The sequence below is a fragment of the Halichoerus grypus genome, chromosome 1, assembly GCF_964656455.1.
Source record: "Halichoerus grypus chromosome 1, mHalGry1.hap1.1, whole genome shotgun sequence".
Lineage (NCBI taxonomy): Eukaryota > Metazoa > Chordata > Mammalia > Carnivora > Phocidae > Halichoerus > Halichoerus grypus.
Window position 1 is genome coordinate 54,148,352 of NC_135712.1, and position 21,976 is coordinate 54,170,327.

At 36.7% G+C, this 21,976-nt stretch overlaps 1 protein-coding gene, 1 long non-coding RNA gene and 1 pseudogene across 3 annotated transcripts in view; 2 read left to right on the top strand and 1 right to left on the bottom strand.

Annotated features, from left to right (window-relative positions):
• LOC118520321 (uncharacterized) overlaps positions 1–21,976 on the top strand; it is a 121,268-nt gene that overhangs the window by 85,904 nt on the left and 13,388 nt on the right. The gene's annotated exons all lie outside the window — the stretch shown is intronic.
• IFT57 (intraflagellar transport 57) overlaps positions 1–21,976 on the bottom strand; it is a 55,819-nt gene that overhangs the window by 10,244 nt on the left and 23,599 nt on the right. For both annotated transcript variants that reach the window (XM_036068324.2, XM_036068323.2), the window contains exon 6: positions 17,470–17,592. In XM_036068324.2, coding sequence (XP_035924217.1) covers positions 17,470–17,592 — 123 coding nt within the window. The remainder of the gene's footprint in view (positions 1–17,469; positions 17,593–21,976) is intronic.
• Positions 19,184–19,293, top strand: LOC118520329 (5S ribosomal RNA; annotated as a pseudogene).

Consider the following 21,976-nt stretch of genomic DNA (forward strand, 5'->3'; position numbering starts at 1 on the left):
TATAAACACACACATTATACATACATATACTTTATATAGATATCCTTTTATTTATAGTAATCGGTGTTTTAATATAGTTTGTGTTCTGCTTTTTTCTACCCAGCATTATCCTTTACCCAGCAAATGTAAAAACTCTATTTTTTCATGTTCTGATAAAGTATTTCTAGAGAATTAAACGTGCCTGACTCATCTATGTATAACTATGATAACTTACATTGATGTTAAACTTGGAGGAGCTGGCACTGCAGTGCAAGCTTGAAGCATGAGTGGCATTTCAACAGGCTGGAAAGGAGTGGGAGAGGAAGGGTATTTTAGGCTGAGGGAGTAACAGGAACAAGAAAAAAACCGGAAAATATATAGGGAACAAGAGCCCAGGCTGGCTGGAATATAAAACACAAAGTTCTTGGGGTGGGGTAGGGTGGGGTGGGGCAGGGCGGGGAGGGGTGGGGTGGGGTGGAGAGGATGAATCATGAAGAAGCAAAGCTGGAGAGGTAGGTTAAGTTAGACGGAGGGCTTTCACTGAGGAATGTGCATTTTATCATGTGGACAATGGAGAGCTATTCAAGATTTTTGGTTTCAGTTTTAGGATAAATTTGTGTTTTGAGAAAGTTAACAGAGAAGGACTAGAGGCCAGAAAGAATTAGAAAGGCAAGAGACTGAAGGCAGGTAGGCAACCAGTTACGAGGCTGTGTAATGGTCCGCGTGGTACATGAGCAGGGTTTGCGGTAGAGCAGTGCCTGTGAGAATGAAAGAGAAGGCATGGGCTCAAGGGACATCGGGGACACGGAACTCGCAGGACTTGAGGACTAAGGGCAAGTGCGGGCTGGCTGAAGTGGAGGTGGGGTAGCAGAGAGAAGTTGTCTTTAAGGTTTCTAGCCTTAGGAACTAAGATATTAGTATTATCAGTATGAGAAGGACAGATTTCAGGGAGCCAGAAACACTGAGGAATTTAGTTTGGAACTTTTTAATATGATAACCCACTGGGACATATTTATGTATTCTTATTGCCTTTTAAAGTGGAAAGCTAATAATGATTTATAATTATCTGCCACATAAACCTGTTTAATTAAAATCTAGATGGACACATTTCCTGATGTACAGTTATTAAAAAAAAAAAAAAAGGCTTAAAAACGTTCTAACCTTTTAACCCAGCAATTTCACCTCTAGAAGTTATTCTCAAGGAAACATTTGGGGATACACACAAAGATGAATGTACAAGTTCTTGGTAAAACATCTCTGTAAATATTTAAGTCTCTAAATATTTAACAGTAGAGGACAGTTTAAACTAATTTTGTAATATCCATTTCACCACTAAAAATAATGCAGTATGATACCATTTTTATAAAGCTCACAATGAAGCACAGCTCAATGATACGTTGTTTGGAGATATACACATATACGAAAACACTAAAACAAAAAAGGAAGAGGAAGAGGAGGAGGAGGGGGGAGAGGAGGAGGAAGAAGTGGAGGAAGAGGAAGAGGAAGCAGCAGCAGCGGCTAATGACAATATATAATACGCAAACGTGAGGACAGTGGTTCCCCACGGGAGGCCAAGGGCAGCAGCAGAATTACACAGGTAATTTCAAGGGCACGTAATGGTCTAGTTCTCAAGTTGAGGAGTGGGTTCATGAGTGTTTGTTTTATTATTGGGCTTCATAATATATATGTATTGCCTATCGAAATGTTAAATTCATGTTTTCAATACAAACTTACCCAGCAAAAATGCACACGAACAACATATAGTAAAGTGGAAAAACATTCCCCAAGGAATACACTATTATTGGTCCAATTTAGTAAAAACTAATATTTGTGTATATTTGTATGTGTATGCATATATTAAGCCAGGAATTTGGATACCGATGTTTAGAATTTCTTATCCTTCCAAAATTTTCCAAATTTCCTACAAGACAATTTTTAATCATCACTTTAATCATCAGGGGGAAAAAAAGTCAAAAACCTCCTGGATGCCCAAGTAGTTCTTGAAAGGCGTTTAATACAGTTACAGCAGAAAATATAAGTGATCATACTTGTAACATTTTAAAAACATGAATATAAAAGGCAAAATACATAGCTTTTAAAAAACTACAATGGAGATGGTTAAAAAGTTTACAAAGGTTTGTGGTAAGAATGAAGAAGTGATGAAGGACTTGATCCCCAAAATAAAACAGTAAAAGGAACTGTCCAACAATGCTAGCAATCCTTATATTGGTAGAGAATCCATTAGGTTACAACGCACTTTTATACACCTTTCCTTATTTGAGACTCACAAAGGTTTGGAGTGCTAAGTCGATTTCTCAGCCCTTCTTTTTCACTTCTACCCTTCCCTGTAAGAGGGTTATGTGATTTGCAGGCCAGCTGTAGAAGGAGTATACTTCCCTGCCCCAGTGATGCTGGCCTTGGCCATGTGATTCTCTCTGGCCAGTGGAATAGCAGTGGGCATGGCCTAGGCCAGGCCTGTGCACATGCTGTAAGAGGCATCCATCAGCCCGCTTTCCCTTTCTCTCAGCCATGATAATAGGCATGCCCCACATCGGGGTTATACTTTCGGCCTGGGTCTGGGACTAAGAAACATGGAACACAGCAGGAGTAGAGCTGCCCCTGAATCACACATCAGCAGACCTGTGTCCTGAGTGAGAGTAAATGTGTTGTTATTATGATTATAAACCACTGTGATTTGGGCTTGTTTTCAATACAGAAAAACTGACTATGTATACATATTGTATAGGAGGAAAACGAAGAATCAAGTAAGTTAAATGACCTTTCTCAAGTTTCATGTCTGGAAAATGGAAAGCACTCCCAAACCAGTGCATTTTCCACATACCATAGACTGCTTTTCTTTATGATAAAATGAAATACCGCAGAGTATCTAAGGTAAACCAAAATTTTTTTTTGTTACATATCAAGTGAGACCACACGGGCCTCTGGAGTTTACTGGTCACCTGTTCCAAAGTGCTCTAAGTGTGTTCATTAAGCTCATTTCTCCTCTCTATTGCAGTTGAGTTTTTCACTAATCCAGCACATTTCCTCTCTCCGAGGAAATGAGAAGACTAATAATGATGCAGTATATCATTCCTTTAGACTTTCTATTTTTAAAAATCCTTTCATACAAAATCTCGTATAATTCTGTCACTTTTGAGGTGGCCAGCAAAGGTACTCCTCCCCACTCCAAATTCTTTAGTGCCAAAGTATATCTCTCCCCTTTTCAAAAACTGAAGAATTGCGATGCATATCTGCAGATGGTGATTCACAGCATACCATAATGTCAAAATGTAGGAGATCCAGCTGCAGCCGTTAGGGTGACCAGCAAGACTACATGGAGCTCTGGGTTTTACTTCAACAGCACAACCCCTGAATGATTAACTTTACTTATGATGCAGAGACACTTGGTTTGTCCGGATCTCCAACTCAATGCTTCAAGCTCCTCTCTGAAACTGCTGCGGAGAGAGAGACCGAAACACGAGCTAGGGATGGCAAATGGAACTTTTATCTGTGTACACGTTTTACTAATTTACAACTTGTAAAATGTCAAACTCTCAGTTTTTTCCCCAAGTTTGAGCTTCTTTATGTGTGGAGAGGAGGAGAGCCAAAGGACTCTTGAGAGAACAAAGCTGAGGAAGGCACATTGGTGTATGCAGGGATGTTTTTTTCTGGGCTCAGGAAAAGTCCCTGCCAGAGCACAGCTGAGTCTCCTAGTCCGTGGATCTAGTGGCACCTTTGCTCCAGCCCCCAAGAGCGGGAGCAGGGCCCCAAGGCTCGGATGTATTTTGAATTGCTCTCTATCACAAAAATGTTACTTCTGCCATCTACCCTCCCTTTTCCCTCTATTCTTACTGGTTCTCCCCCAACTGTGTTATGAATAATTACTAATGGAATCTTAATTTAATGTTCTGTTTTTGCAGTCGTGTTTTAGTGAATATGACAATATTTACGAGGGTTTTTATGGGTTCCCTGCATTTAAGGGGTCTCACTGCATTTTTCTCATCAGGCCTCTGTTCTACCCCTGAATTCACTTTCTCTGTGGGTTTTCAAGATTACTCTGGGGAGGAAATCTTGTGCCTCCATTTCACCGATTGGGTAACAAATTGAGGTGGTATGATTTTTTACCACGTCAATTACAAAAAGCCAAATGTCCTTTCTCTCACTTACAGATCTTCCATTACACCGACCTGCTTCTTTCATTTCCTTGCTTTGTCACCCAATTTCAATAAGGAATACAAGAAACTGACGATTTTCAATGCGAGTTTGCACATTAAATAAATGTTTCTTAGCTCAGTTGTTTTGCTAAAGCTTAGACGCTACAGGAGGTTTGCTGCTTCTAATCTGCTGGGGATGAACAGTCTGTTTTACCAACCTTGTTAGAATCATCTCTGAAACAACTATATGTAAATTCCAAAGAAGGATTTATCAGACTCTCCTATAAATAAAATGCATGAGCTTTAGTACATAGTTTTTTGTGATTTCTATTTTGGCTACTTAGAAACCTTTTCTATTTCCTTCCTTGGTATAGAGTAGTTCCCCAATAGTCACATCCATTCTGAGATCCTCTTACATCTAATGATAGCTTCAATGTTAACATTCAAGGAATGTCTAGTATGTGTCAGGCACTATGTTAAGCCCTATCCAAACATCATCACATACAATTCTTTTAAAAACTCTCATTAGATGAGGAAATTGAGACGTAGCTCCTTTAAAGTAGACGCCCAAGCTTACAGGCAAGTCAGCAGTAGAGCGTAAACTGGCAGAGACCACGATATCATGACTTACCATTTCCCTGATGAAATGCAGTGAAGTATAACTAAAAATTTTAAGGGGGTAATGGTTAAAGGAGACTTTAGTTTCATCTGTAATATTTGAATATTTCCAAGAATGTATTTATATATCAATTGTATAATTAAAAAAATGAATTTAAAACAGTTTTAGGATAAACACATGCAATTAAAAACTTTCTCACAAAGAAATATCCAGACCCAGATGGCTTCATCGGTGAATTTTTCTCAAATATTTAAGGAATAACAACAACTTTATACAAATACCAGAGAACAGAAAAGAAAAAAAAAAAAGGAGAGCAATTGCCAACTTGTTTTATGAGGCCTAGATAGCATTACACTAAAACCTGAAAAAGACACCTAAAAAACAAGAAAAATTACAAATCAGTATCTTTTGTAAACATAGATATAAAAATTCTCAACAAAATACCAGCAAATCGAATCCAGTAATATATAAAAAGGATAATATATCACGATTAAGTTGCATTTATTCCAAAATGCAAGGTTAGTTTAATACTCAAAAATCAATCAATATAATCCACCATAGCAAGAGAGGAAAAAAAAGAGGAAACAAATCATATGATCCTCTTAATAGATGAAGAAAAAAATCATTTGAAAAAAATGTAACATCCATTCGTAGTAACTCTTAGCAAACTAGGAACAAAAAGGAAGCTCCTTAACCTAGTAAAGGATATTTATAAAAGTCAAAAAGTTAACATCATACTTAATGGTAAAATTGAAATACTGACAGCTTTCTCCCTGCAAATACCACTTATATCCAACATAGAGTTCTTAACCACTATATAAGGCAACATAAAAGAAATAAAAGGGATAAGACTTGTGAAGAAAGAAAGAAGATTGATGGTATTTGCAGATGATATAATTATATACACCGAGAATGCAAAACAACCTATAGGCCTATTGTTAGAATGAATAAGTGAATTTAGCATGTTTCCTGGAGATGTGTGTTTGTATATACACAGAACTGTATATTTTTTAAGATTTTATGTATTTGAAGGAGAGAGAGAGAGAGCATCTCCAGTACGGAACCCAATGCGGGGTTCGATCCTATGACCCTGAGATCATGACCTGAACTAAAATCAAGAGTCAGACGCTCAACCGACTGAGCCACCAGGTGCCCCCATAATTATTTTTATATACCAGCAATAGACAGAAAATAAAATCTAAAAAGATACCATTTTCAGTAGTATGAAAGAACAACAAATAGACTAGTGCAATAAAACAGAGTGTCCAAATACAGACCCACACATACATGCTCACTTTTTATGACAAAGCAGTGCACTGGTGAAAAGATAACCTTTTCAATAAACTGGGTCAGCTGCATACACACACACACACACGTATGTATACCAAATAAATCTTGAGTTCTACCTCACACCATACATAAGAATCAATGCTAGATGAATCATAGAACTCAATACAAAAAGTAAAGCAATAAAGCTTTAAAAAGAAAACATAGGAGAATAACTTCAAAGCACTGGGGTAAGCAAAGATTCTTAAATAAAACATAAATATTAGCCATATTCCCTTCTCCCCAAAAAAGATCATTTTGAGTATATTAAAATTAGGCCACTGTTTATCATAATATACCAATAAGAGTGAAAAGAAAAGCTAAAGAGTACATATTTGCAATACATATACCTGACAAAGTACTCATATCCAGAGTATATAAAAATAATTTCTATAAATCAAAAGAAAAAGCAGATAACCCAATAGCAAAAGACAAGAGGATATCCAAATGTTGAACATATGAAAAGGGGTTCAACTTCAGCAGTCGTCAGGGAAATGCAAATTAAAATGGCAATGAGACCATAGCATATCTATTATGACAAAACTTAAAAAGATTCAATACTTAATGTTGATAAAGATGCGGAGCAACTGGAACTTTCATACCCTGCTGGGAGGCGTATAAATTTGTATAACCACCTTCAAACACTATTTGGCAGGGTCTGCTAAAGCTGAACATATACGTACCCTAAGACCTAGCAATTCCACCCTAGTAGAAATTCCAGTAGAAATGTGTACAGATGTTCACCAAAAGACATTTACAAGAATTTTCAAAGCAGTATTATTTATAATACTTTAAACAATTCACATAAGTCCAGATGTGGGCTACTCTGGAAGGGCATGACCTGGGCTAGGAAGCTCTCTGCCATCAAAGGAGCAGACAGCTAGGGGTTGTCTGTTGACCACACTCTGTGGCTGGGCAGCAAGTCCTTGACTGTAAGGGGATCTGGAGAGTTCATCTCTGTTTCAGCCATAGGGAGAGAGACTTAGTTATTAAAATTATAACTACAGCTGCAGTGGTAGAGAGGTAGGGCCAAATGTGAGCGGCAGTCCAAAAGTGATCAGTCTCAAGATTTCAGTGTGGAATACTGATGTTCGTGTAACATGTTTAATGCCCCATCCATGGTCAATGATAAAATTCTTCAGAAATCTGATGGCAGGGAATCAGGTTAAGTGAAAAAAGCAGAGAAGACAGCTTGATAGAAGTGGCTGCATATGTCTTAAGTTCACTGTAGCAAATGTTGCTGGGACAGGTCGATAATTCATCATGCTTTCAATGCAAGGAGAAGAGCAGCGGATTTCCCTCCTCCACCCACAACACTCCTTTCCCTAATAATAGAACATTATCTATATTCTCTTTTTGCCACTTTGCACAAGCGGTTTTGCAATCTCTTCTTCTTGTTCTACTTGTTGATTTGTAGCTTCACCATGGCTCACATTTGTGCACGTGTTTGTGTGTGTGTGTGTGTGTGAGAGAGAAAGAGAAGAGAGGTGAGAGAGATCATCCATCAAGTATTTTTTTCATGAGATTGAATTACTTTCTGAATGAAAAATGCCCATCAGGTTGTGAGGTAATTACAGAATGTGGCTTTCTGAATTTTTTAATGTGACCTTTTTCTTTCATTGCCAGCAGCTTAAAGTCTTCTGTGGTACACACTTGTGGTGTGAAAACAGGATTTTTCTTTGTAAGCGTTCAAAGAACTAAATATACGACTTAAGAGGGGCTGAGTATGTATGTGTGTGGTATATGTTGTATGTGTATATTTGTTGCAGGGAGTATGGGAATCCACTAGTGCTGGAAATTCGAGTTTCCTCAGGAAAGTTCTTGCTTTCTAGATATTCCCCTTGTTGTAGAGAAGAAGACAGTGTGCATAGAGGGTAAGCAAAGACTATCATAACAATCACTAGTATTCTCACACCTGCCTGTAGCTGAATTGAAACTGGAGATCCATAATCTCTAAATAAAATACCTTGTTAAAGAATTACATTTCTAATTGTGTGCTCAAAGATGACCTTTACTGGGGCGCCTGGGTGGCTCAGTCGTTAAGCATCTGCCTTCGGCTCCGGTCATGATGTCAGGGTCCTGGGATCAAGCCCCACATCGGGCTCCCTGCTCGGCGGGAGGCCTTCTTCTCCCTCTCCCACTCCCCTTGCTTGTGTGCCCTCTCTCGCTGTCTCTCTCTGTCAGATAAATAAAATCTTTAAAACAAAACAAAACAAAACAAAAAAACAAAACAAAAAGATGACCTTTACTGACTACCATCTGTTACTAAAGTGTTTTCATATGTTGACTCTGACTTATTATTCGTGCTTACTCCATCCACACCCCTTTTATATGGCCACAGAAATCTCCTGAGTGAGGGTTTCTAGACTTTAGAAGGAGTTACAAGCTCAGAGAAGTGATCAGGCAAGGCAGACGGGGAGTGGGTGGGGGCCCTTCTGTGAAGGCAGGGGCACTCTTAGGCCAAGTGAGAATGTAATTATTTCACAGGATGCTGAGTAACCACGATGCATAGCCGGAAGAGAGAGCCTTGACAGTCCTGCTCAACTTCAAGAATCTACTAAACAAAACTTTGATCTCATACAATATTCAAAAAAAAAAAAAAAAAAAACTGAAAAAATAAATAGAGCCATCTGCATATTTGAAGAACCAAGAAACGTAAGTCATTACCTTGGCATAAGGAAACAATCAAATAAAATGGGATAAAGGCTAGGGGAGTAAAATTTGTCCACATATTAAGAAATTTAATAATAAAACACTGTGATAGTGAGAACTACTCTAATATCATTGATTGGAAAAATGAATCAAACCAATTAAAAAGTACATTTCATAGGAAGGTCCATATGACAAATGGTTTCTGTTTCAATTCATGCTTTTACATTAAGTGATTTAAAGGAAACATTAAATCATACTTTGCAATAATGAAATATTTAGGCAGTCTAGAAATTTTAATTATAATCAATATATATTAATTCACTGCTCTCAATCACAAGTGTCTATTTGAGGTATATCTGCTGTGAGGCATTAGTAACTTCCCTCTGCAGTGTTTCTATAACATGTGCTCTTTATTGGTTATTTCCTTAAAATCTGCTACCACTGTTGATGCTCTTTACTTAGAGTTGATGGTAATCTCTAAAGCAAAAACACTTGTTCTCCTATTTCGATCTGTGATAAATGAAACCTTTCCCCGATCCAGTGGAAACATTATCACACTCAGGGTAAATAGGAAGGAAGGTATCATCAACTATCTTTAAACAGAATATCCTGAATGTTCAACAAGACTGAGACAGAAGCAGCTAAAAATCATTTCAGTTGCTTAAGGATGGCTGGGTTTTTCTCCACCCCTTTGCAGTAGTTTTACATATATAATTTTAAGCACACTATTCTTTTCCACAATCCTGATCTCTGTCCATGACCCATATGCTAAAAAGGAAAAAAAAAAAAAAAAATAGTTGACCAGCTTAAGAAAAAAAAAACAAAAAACAGTGAATAAAACTTTAAGTCCACAAAATAACACCATGCTTTAAAAATAACACAAAAATCCAAAGCAATACTCTGTTTTTTGTAGTCTCCTTTAAAGAACGCTCGCCTGTAAATGTCCATCAGTGAATATTTCCCCTCATTCTTTGAGACAACGTGGCAGTTGAGTAATCATGCAGGCTGCTCTAAAAATGTATGTGTGTCTAGTTAATTTAGGCAGTTTATTTTGATAGCATTCACCTCTTTTTGATTATAGCAGGTGTTTCAAGGATAAATTTGCCGAAAATTGTATTTTGTTTAAACAACAGCAGCATGTACATTTATGGCCTTACTATATTACAAAGCATTTATTGTCTGGCAGCAATAGATACAATTACAAACATTTGTGACAGTAATTGGAGCTATTACTCCTGCATGGAGCCTCATGGAGACCAACTTATTGCCACCTGTATTTACATTTGTTACTGGTAATTGTGAAAGCTGATTTTTTTTTACTTGGTGCCCTATTTTTTTTATTTATGTGAATATTTCTCAACAAAAGGTCTGTCTACCAGAAAATCTTAAAAAATTATAAATGTAGTTTCTCCATTATTCAAATAACAGGCAGAATCACATTTTAATGACTAATATATACATAAGCTGTATTCTTATATCCTAGCCCACAGAATATATTATACCTTTTTGCTCATGGATGCAAGAATCCTGTCAATATAGCCTATCCAACAACCAGAGTACAAGTCTTAAGAAATGCTCTTTATTTCCAAACTATAACAATTCATAAATCCTTGCAGGTCAGAAATATTTAGAAAGCTAAATTTTATTAACATTCTTCTTATACTGCATCCAAACACAGCAATGGCAGAAGGTCAAAGCAAGTTACTCTCTGCACTGTTTTGGAATGAGAAAAATACCCTCCTTCGTCTTGCTTCCAGATACAGATTTGTCTGTAACAGTAAAAAGAGAAAGCCTACTATTGTACATTTTCTGCAGGATTTGGCTTCCAATTTGAACAGACTTAAATCTAATATAGTAATTCTGTGGTCCCTCCAGGTTCATTTAAATGGAATTCCACCTGCTGATTAATAAAGGCCTCTCTTCTGCCTCTTAGGTTTTAGCTCTCCCAGTGACTAGAGAGCCCAAGGGCTCAAGACTATTGCAATGATTCCATCCTTAGCACAATGACTCTTGCAGAAAGGTTTCTTGCTGTGAATTACCCAAGGCAATACCTGTATGGTTTATTTACGTTAAAATAAAATCCAGTTTGGAGTTGAAATTTAAAGTTTAAGGTTCTTTTTACAACTGCACCCTGAGAAAGTTAGACACTGAAAAATAGGTAAGGATGTAAAAAAGCAGTTCAGTGAATCAAAGGCTTGAAATAATTAGAAACACATGCTGTAGTACTTCCAAAGCCTTTAAAAAATATATATAATCTCTTTATCTAAATTCTTGTAATGAACCTGAAGATTTACATAATGAGTAGGAGACATTTTGGAGGACTGAAGGGGGTGTACTTAGCCAACTATCTTTTAAAACAACAGAGCAGGAAACATTTAATTATAATTTGGAAAAAAAATCAATTTAAGTCATTAATCAAAACTTTAATTACAATATCCAGGGCATGAAAGCATGATAGAACATTTGTTCATTGCATTAAACACCTCATATTAAATCATTATAATATACAATTGTTTAGGAATAAATACTGTATAATTGAGGAAAAGGGTCTATGTAAGGTTTAGTTGAAAACTGATTTCACACTTTCTGCTCTTCCTTATTTCTGGAGAACAGGGATAAATATTATTAATGTTTACTTGGTTTCTATTATGGTAAAAACCCTTGACTTGAAAAAAAGTCATTCTCCTGATAAAGACTGATAAGACTGATCATTTTAAGAAGCCACTTTCCCTCGGTTCAATGGATGAAGCTGAGAGACTGAATATACGAATGCAGAACAATGTCCAGGCCATTATATAAAATAGAATTCTGATCTATTGGGACGCCTGGGTGGCTCAGTCCGTTAAGCGTCTGCCTTAGGCTCAGATCACGATCCCAGGGTCCTGGGATCAAGTCCCACATCAGGCTCCTTGCTCAACAGGGAGTCTGTTTCTTCCTCCGCCTGCCACTCCCCCTGCTTGTGCGCTCTCTCTCTCTGACAAATAAATAAATAAAATCTTAAAAAAAAAAAAAAATTCTGACCCACAATCTGCAGCAACTAGTCCAGGAAGTCAAACCATAACCTCTGAGTGAAATTGGCCAAAAAATGGTCAGGACTTAGTAACTGCTGGCTTCCCCAGTTTTTCTCCTCACCCACCTGCTCCCAATGTACAACCAGCCAGCCAAAGCCACATATCCTCTCCGAACCAGACACATAGGAGGCCCTGCTTCTCGTTAGCCTGCCTCCAAATCTCCAGTCATCTCTGAACATTGCTGAAGGCTTCTCCTTCTCCCACTATAAATCGTTTAAATACTCCTGCGTGCCTTTAAGTCTCTGCCAAATGCAGACGATGGTGGCTAACTCCCTCGCTATAGCAAGCCCTAAATACATAGTCTGCTCTCATTTAGGTGATCTCCTTTATTTCCACAAAGTCAAATGCAGGCTTGTTTTTTTAATAATAAAAAGAAAACTAAAAAAGATAGATTAATTTTCTTCGAGAAACAGCATTATTTAGTGATTCAAAATTAATAAAAAATACAGAAAGTGAAATCTATATGAATATGCAACCACGTCTTTTATTTCCTCAGAAATTATGGAACAGAATTCTTTGGCAGCTCAGTCTCAACTACCATTATTATCCCAGCCAGCAATTGTCAACTGGTTCACTTAAAAGTTTTAAAAAATTACTATTATGGAATTAAAGATATTTCAATCATGAAGGAAAATATTATCTTCCAATAAATGTCACCAAGTACTTCCACCCTCAATAACCACTTGTTTATCTAAAATGACTCACTGGCGGGTTTCATTTCTTGCTATTGGTCTGTATTCTCAGATCTTAGGGTCCTTATGCTTGCCCATATTCTAACCATCAGCTGTTGCATGACTCTGTCCGGCCGGCCATTCTTCCACCAAGATCTTAGACCTCCTGGTTTGACCCAACCTGCTGAGCTTCGCTAAGCCACCTCTGCTACGTACCACTCAGCTAAAGTTATGGCTTATAAGTTTTAAGGATGTGTGGAACTGCTCATGATGTACTACTATATTTTTAAAAACAGAGGTGTAATCTCAACTGTATACACATAAAAGCACACAGAAATAGTAGTCAACATATATTAAGTGATTCTTCTGGCACCATTCTAAGTGCTTAAGATAAGTTAATTCATTTAATCCCTTTAATAACTCTTTGAGGTAGGTTTTATAATGAACTCCATTGTACAGATGAGGAAACTGAGATAGAGTGGTTGAAACTTGCACACAGGGTCCAACAGCTAGCAAGTATTACAGCCAGGATTTGTACTCAAGGAACCTGGATTCAGAATTTGTGCTTTTAACCAGTATGGGATATTGTCACTAATGGAATAGGTAAGAACCTGGGTTGTAGGTTCAAATATCTGTCACTTGCTAGGCAAAAGCAAGTTACTTCACTTCACTGTGTTTCAGTCTCCACCCCTGCAATAAAAGGTATCTGTATCTAACAGGGCAGTGGAAATGATGAAGTGAATTAATAATATGTGAAGTGTGTTAAGAACTGCACTTGGCACATAGTAAACACTTAGTGAATGTCAGTTATTATTACCATATCATATATACCTTTACTAGGGAAAAAAAACTGGAAAGATTTACCAAAGTGAATACTTTGAGCCTGATTACTTATGTGAGTCTGATTCTATTCCCATGTAAGACTATAATGCTGACGTTTTAAAATATTCCCTTAAATGATGGAAATATTAGTACAGAAATTTTGTAAACTCTTCCTGAATACTGATACAGGCACTGAATATAAGAGGGCCATGACAGAACATAATAATATTATAATAACAATACTGTAATTTAACAATAATTAACATTTATTTATTAGGCATTAATTATGTCTCAGACACTGTTGTTGGTGCTTTACAGCAACTGTGTAAGGTAAGTAATATAATTAGTCCCATTTTACAGATTCGGAGAAGGAGGCACAGAGAGGCTTAGTAGCTTGCGCTGGATCACACATCTAATAAATGGTAGAAATGTGAATTCTGGGTACCAAGGGAAGATGTGTGAGATAGGCTCTACCTTCCCTTGATCTTTGTGGCTACCACAGTTCCACTAGGTTTCTGAAACTCTGGCCCAATAAATCAGGAATTGATAGTGAAACTAAATGTGGGATCACTAGCTTCTAATTCATAGCATACTGCCCATCCCTCTTCCCCTTGAATTGCTTCCATATTATTTTTATAATTAAAAACAGAAGTGCATTTTAAAAAAGACTCAGAGAGGGGCGCCTGGGTGGCTCAGTCGGTTAAGCGTCTGCCTTCGTTCGGCTCCAGTCATGATCCCAGAGTCCTGGGATCTAGCCCTGAGTCAGGCTCCCTGCTCAGCAGGGGAGCCTGCCTTCCCTCTCCCTCTCCCTGCTGCTCCCCCTGCTTGTGCATGCGCGCTCTTTCTGTCGAATAAATAAATAAAATCTTAAAAAAAAAAAGACTGAGATTAGGATAATTCTTGACCAGTTACAGATTTAAGTCTAGTCTGATTATAATCACAGATGTTTGCTCTTAGTTCTAAATTTCACCAGAGTACTGATGTAACACTTGTAGGCACCAACTGCTGGTCTAACAAAAAACAATAAAAAAGACATAAAAACACACAAGAAGAAAGGGAAAGAGATATAAAGAGGAAAAAAAGGAGGGAAAGAACAAAAAGTGCAAGATATATAGTCACAGTGCACTAGTAATACTCATAGATGATTTTATTAGGTGGCAGTGATATCTACTCTAATTTAGCTGTCCTCAGACTGCCCTTCTAAGGAACTGACTCCAGAGCTTTACTCACTTGGTCATAACTGAGGCATTAACTAGAATGGAATGACCCAGGATTTGGCTGAATTTATTGACTTTCTTGGCAGAACTTCTGACTGTGTGTTTAGACACATTATTCCAAATTAGGGCAGATCTGAGTTGGTCGCTGGGTATATCACACTCTAGAAGTAATGACCAGGAGTACTCTCTATAACCAACCCTAAAAAAGGAACTACTAATATGGTCCATTCAAGGTAACATATGATAGAAGTCCTTCACCTTCAGTTGTGGAACATATTATTTGTATTTTTGGCAACATACGTATTTTCCCAATTATAATTTGTTTAAGCTAATATTAAAATTTGTTTGCATTCTTTGAAAACTGTCAACAGTAACAAGTGGTGCCTTTAGAAAAAAGGATAAGCTAGCCCAGCAATAAAAACCTAATTACAACATTAGGGAGAATATAAAATAAAATATTAGTATATGAGAGGATCTCATCAAAGCATACATACTATAATATGCAAAAAGAACAGAAAGGAGATTTACTTTTTTTTTTTTTTTTTGCAATTACCTGCCAGGAAGCATACAAGGAATAACCTGAATTTATGAGAAAAGAAAGCAAAACAAACATGTGATCCAGTGCTAAATAAATATGGGACTTATTTACTACTAACACAAGGTCATTTTCAAGAACTTTATAATGGATTTAAATAATGGAGGCCCTTTATTACTTATTTCCCACATCTCTATGCTACTTAAAAATTAATCTAACAGTGATCAGTAAAGCACATTGATCTGAAAAAAACTCATTTTCCCTCAAACACAATGTTGAATTCTCTAAATGTCCTAAAAAGCCTGTGTTGAGTGAAAGATAATTGTTTTGGCCAAACCAAATTTGGTTTTGGTAGAGTCAGGAGTTGAGAAAGAATGCGATCTACCACGATGCAGGAGTCAACCTCTTCTGATGGAGGATAGTGAGCCTGTGAGAAACCTCATTCATGACCAGATTATTTTTATTTCTGAGGCATGAAAAACATCTCTTTATTCATTAGCCCCTTATTTTCTCAAATCAATGTATAATGTTATTTTTCTTAAGTAAAGCTGAATAAAGAATTGACCCCAAACCTGTATTTCCCATTTGATACCTCTGAAATACTTAAGAGTTTGCGAAATACTAGACACAAAGGCCAAATGATCTAGAGAAGAATTCTTAAAAAGCACTCAAATATTACTTTAGGTCAGTATATTTTACCACAAAAATCTAAATTCAAAATGCTATTCATATAAAGAAAAAAACCTTCAAAACTTTATCTGACATTTCAGAATGTTGCTTGTAAAATTTGACTGTATAATTAATTTGGCACAGTATATCCTCATAAAATCAAGGCTGGTAATACATGGCACGAGACTAAGAGGCCAACTTTCACCTACTTAATTCTTCCCCAAATCAGGAGATCATTGACTCTCTAAGAACCCAGGATTCTGATTACTGTAATATTGGTTTGTAGTAGAATTTGACCTGTACTTAGTTTTGTAAAACTGTATGTGTTAGAAGCTACATTTATACTCTTTCTTTATTCAGTTACTCCTATTACATAGAGATCAACGACCATGCTTTAAAAAGACACTCTTGTGTGATCCTATTAGGCTCTAAATGAGATGTTGGATTTCAAGAGTTTACTTAGCTTGAAAGTAAATAAATTAAACTTGCTTCCTTGTGGGATTAAGATGTACCTGAGAGTTCCTCACTACATGGTTATTTTAACATGTTATTCTAACTAGAATCACAATAACAGTGATTTTTAATTTTATCAGATTTCTTCTTATAAAATTAAAGAATTAGAAATTACATTTTTACCAAAAAAATCACATTTTTGCAAATTATGGCTTCCAACAGAGATCAAATCAGTGAAGAAATCTGTATTAACACGTGTTTACATATAAGAGATATGCAGACAAAGAATTCACCCCTAATGTAGTCAAATAATGGCTATCCATAATGTTTGGGTAAATACATGGCAAACAGGCTGTAGGATTTGCCCACTTACCTTTACAGCTGCTCAGTCTAGTAAGACCTTTGCTGTCCTTATCCTATTCTAGGACTGCCCGAGGAGTCTAGGCTGCTTCTTACCCTCTCTAGGACACAGTTTTACAAGCTCAAATCCAGACATTCCGAGAATGAATTCATTTCCAAGGCACTCAGAAAACAGCAAATCTTTGGGGGTAGATACAGAACCACAGTTTCAGAGTAACAAGCTTCCTTAGAACCTTGTTCCATAATGCTGGTGCTTTTCTCCAGCCTCCAAGGATAAAAATCCCTTTAGTTTCTTTACCTAGATGTCTCTCTAGTCCCTTCTGTAGACATTATTATAGTATTAATGAGAACGGTATTATCTAGTCACCTATTAGTTTGTTCTGAAGTTCTTGTAAATTGTAGGTAAAAAGGAAACAGAAACTTGATTAAATGGGTCAGTTCATCTGGGCCCAATCCCCAAATCTTAATGCAAATGCTTTGATTATTTGCTTACTACTTGACTTTTAATCATATATACTGAATAGATTATGTAAGGCAACTTCAAGGATGTCTTCTGTTCTGCCATCCAGCAGGGTTCCAAAACCATTTTCTAACTATAATCAGTTGGTATATAGTCATGAAATTCCAATTTTGTTCACTATTCACTTAAACAAAATATGATTTCTAAGAAAATACATCAAAATGTATTGAGAAAATGCCCCTCAATCCCAAGGAAACATGACAAGTGTTCCAAACGACTTTAAAGATCTATTGCTTTCTGTTTCCTTCTTTAATATTACACTATTGATTCATTCAACAACAATCTGCTAAATCTCTGCTAAGACAGAACACTGGAAGCTGAATCCTACCACCTTAAATCATTCATGTAATTGGGAGTACCCCTGACCCTGAAATTGCCTTATGAAGCTCTATTTGAACAGAATGTATTCTGTCCTCTATACCTTATTGTCAGTCCTAATCGTGACTTTCAGTTGTGGTAGTACACGTTCTACTTCGAGACTCCATTCTGCAGCATCTGTTGTGGATTCCAAAATATCTTCTTGTTTGGCAGACTCGTTCATATCCTAAGAAAGGAAAGATATCACAAGATTGAGAGTTTATAAAAAGAAACAGTAAAATTTTGAGGCATTTTAGCAGGACTGCACAATTTATATCAAGCAGGGTAGTGTCAAAATTATAGTGGCAGAAGTTCTTCTCTGTCCTCCTAGCCATGTTGCAAGAAAACAAAGCACAAACCTGGTAGAATGGCAAAATTCGCATTTAAAAAGAAGCAAATATATGATTCAACCGTTTTGACAAAAAACAATGCTTTTGAGATATCAGAGTGAACTCAATGGGAATACTATCAAATGAACAAGCCATTTAGTTATGTTAATTGGTAACAGTAAAGGAGTACAAACATTCACACATTTGGTAAGAAAATATTGTCTCAGTTTGAATTTTCTATGCTGAAATACAAACCCCAAATCTGAAAGACAAAAAAGATAAGATCCCAGAAGCCAAGGGGTCACTACTTAGAAATTTTTTGTTCATAATTAAAGTGATATTTTGGTTAGGTCAAACTATAACATAGCTTTAAAATGTTATTTAATACAGACCTATTTGAACTCAAAAAGGGTGGGGGCCACATTTCTGCATTTGGTTTCTGCTGTTGAGTAATAAAATCAATTCATGCCTGTTTTTCAATTACAAAAGGAAAACCTTTTTTTGTGTGTGTGTTTTTGTTTTTTCATTTTCTCAGTCTTTCACATTTCGGCATTAAGCATATATGGATCTGAAACTGTAAAGAATATACAAGTTGATGATTTAAAGAGAAAGCCTAACACATTAATTTTGGTACCAATTTTTCCTTTAAGCTTCCTTGATAAATTAAAAGAAAATGTAGAAACATAAAAATTTATTAATATAGAAAAAAATGAAACCTGAGAGATACAAACAGCCAAATACATATGTACATGGATTCTAGTTTGAACAAGCAATCTGTAAAAAGATGTTTTTGAGACAATCAGGGAAATCTGAATGTGGAAGAGTATTAGATGATGTACGGAATTACTACTAATGTTATAGGTATTATAATGGCATGATGGTTATGTTTAAAAACAAGGCCTTATAAATTAGAGACAAATACTGAAATATTTACAGGTAAATGGACGTGATGTCTGAAATTTAAGATGCTACAAGGCAAAGGAAAAAGAGGGGGCCTCTAGAGGAAACACGGTTGACAAACTATTAACTGCTGAAGCTGGGTAATGTTACCTAAGAGCTCATTATCTTGTTCTCTCCACTTCTGTTTATGTTTGAAATTTCCCATAATACAAAACTTAAAAATAAAAGATTATATAAAAAGCTCATGGTGAAATTTCATTCTCAGTGTGAATTTATGTCACTAAAAGACATTTCTATACAAAAGCTTATTAGACTAGTCTTTACAATCCAGTCTAACGCTAAGTATAAGAATAACCTTATATCGGGATTTGTATTTTGGTGGGAGATTGAGGTCTTTAAGGGCTTTAAACTCCCGACTGAGTCTCTAGAACACTGCTGGCATTAGAAAGCCTCTCTCTCCTACCTCCTAGCTCATATTAGCAAGTCCTGAACAGACTCAGAGCCCTAAAAGGAGCATATGTTGCTTTTTGTTCAGAAATTCAGGGGGCTGTCTATGGCCATACCACCCTGTACGCGCCCGATCTCATCTGATCTCGGAAGCTAAGCAGGGTCGGGCCTGGTTAGTACTTGGATAGGAGAAATTCAGGGGGCTATATAGTTCTACCACACAATTAGAGGATGGATAACTAATACATGCTTTCCCATTTTACAATATACGGTCTGAATTTATTCAGGTACGTTCTACTTAAAAAACCAGAAGTATAAAAAAATAAGCATTAATATAAGTAAAATGTGGAAACTCTAAGTGAAAAATGCTCAAGATTCTGCTTCAAACATTAAGGTGCTCACTTTAATATAGAAACATTGTATTATTTTGAGTACTAACAGAATGCTACATGCATCTATATAAAGTGAATCAGGGTAGCACAAGAGCACCATAGGAGGGGGGGCGGGCAGTATTCACAAAGTAGACACCTGTGAAGTTTTATGAGACAAATGTGACAGCAGGAGAAGCAAGACAGTCTCCCAGTTGAAACCTAAAGCCATGGGGAACGTTTTCTGTTCTGCCACTGAGACAAAGGGGCATGTCCTCTCAGCAGCAATTCTGTATGATTCTTAATAGAATGTAGATGTTCTGGTCCCTGATTTACAAATAAGTTTTGCTTATGGAACCACCATTTGGGTGAACTGAAGTTGGGTACTGCTGATTAAATACCGAAGCCAATTCTCCTCAACTCCATCCCCTCATTCCCATTCCTTCTTTTTCCCTTCCCTACAGGAGGGGGGAGTCCAGAATCACCAAACAAGGCTGGAGAGGGTACTCATCCATAGTCCCACTTTCTTCAGGCCTCAACTCATAGGATTGTTCAAGTTGTACATAACATACTCAAAGATTTTCCTCAAGGAAGGGCACATTTTTCTAATTTTCCCAAAGGCAAATGGGTTAGTAGTGGCCCTATCTGAATCAGACTCAGAATCTAAGAGTTACTAAGGTACATGGAGATCACACACTGAATTAAGACATCCCAGTTTCATTTATATTGGCCCTTTAATAAGTAAGAACTCTTCTTAAGTTCTTATTTGGTTCCCTTAAGCAATGATTTGCAAATTCCTACTCCCAATGTCCTGAAGTGATTTAACATAGCAGCTCAAATGTCTTCACTCACTCCTAGGCCACAGTTAATATATTGGGGGGAAATGGCCTCGTTACTAAATGAGGAAGGGCAAAAAGAGAACATTAGGCTTGGTAGAGCAGCATTAACTTATTCAAACTATACAGTCTCTTTCTGTTTCCATGTTTGCACTTCTATTTCCTAACTTCGTTCCTCAGTCAAAATTTCCTAACGCCTAATAAGTGGATACATTAACTGAGTGAGCCCTACATATGAAGTAGAAATCACTTTAAAACTGTATCATGTCTTGGTTATAATAACTTGAGAAAACCTTTCCTTTCCAATTGTACCTCCATTTAACAAATGGTATTTTATGTGGAGATATTAGTAAAAGAGAAATAAACTGCTGTTTCCATTTAATCAAAATTTTATATCAGCAGGACAAAATCCCAGTCCTTCTCTGAAACAGCATTAACTAAGATAAAGCATAGCTCCTGGGAAATTGAGTTTTCTAGCTAATGCTGCTGAAGAAACAATTAGAAGCTCAATAAGACACAAGCTATCCAGAAGTCTCATTTATAATTAATTAATTTACCAGTAAGCCATCTGTAAAGCTTCTACAACATGCAAGGTAAGAATCCAGGCACTGTGTTTGGTGTGGGAAGATAACAGCATTTAATCCCTGCCTGCAAAGAGTATATAGCCTATTAGGGAGAGTCTCAGGCTAGTTTATGGAGGTAATAAATGGACCAAAGGAAAAAAAATTATGAAAACTGACTCTAAGACTGGCAAAGGAAAAACTGAAGATAGTCTAAACCATCCTATAACATAAACCTATGCTCAAATAGTGGGGCATACCACCAAAGTCCATTCAAGGAAGTAATCTCCCCTTTTCCAGATAATACTAATGGGATGGTTAAGCATCTGAAGAAATACTATATTCTGTATATCTGTTTATATATATATAATAAACACATAAAATTGGATGTGTGTGTGTATATAAATGTACATATGTGTGTATATATATATAAAATTGGATGTGGCCAGTCTTATGGTTACAGAGGTAGAAAAAGGGAAGGCCTCATATATCAACAAGGGAGGGTAAATAAAGCCCTTTGCAGCCTCTGAGCTGTTGGGTAGCCTACAGAGTGCTGCGAAGCTGTTCTGTCACACTAGGTTAAACGCAGTACAAAATTTGATATACCTTCAAAATATCTTCACCTCTTAATTAACACTGGGCACTCCAGGTAGGCCATGACTACCAGCAGGGGAAGTAATGGATCTGATATTAACAAAGGGAGACTGGCCCATTAACAAGTATATTTTTTAAAATTTAAATTCAATTAATTAACATATAGTGTATTATTAGTTTCAGAGGTAGAGTTCAGTGATTCATCAGTCTTATATAACACCCAGTGCTCATTACATCACATGCCCTCCTTAATGTCCATCACCCAGTTACCCCTTCCTCACCTCCCCTCCAGCAACCTGCAGTTTGTTTCCTATGATTAAGAGTCTCTTATGGTTTATCTCCCTCTCTGATTTCATCTTGTCTTATTTTTCCCTCCCTTCCCTATGATCCTCTGTTTTGTTTCTTAAATTCCACAAATGAGTGAAATCATATAACTGAATGGATAAAGAAGATGTGGTGTATATATATATATATATATATATATATATATATATATAATGGGGTATTACTCAGCCATCAAAAAATGAAATCTTGCCA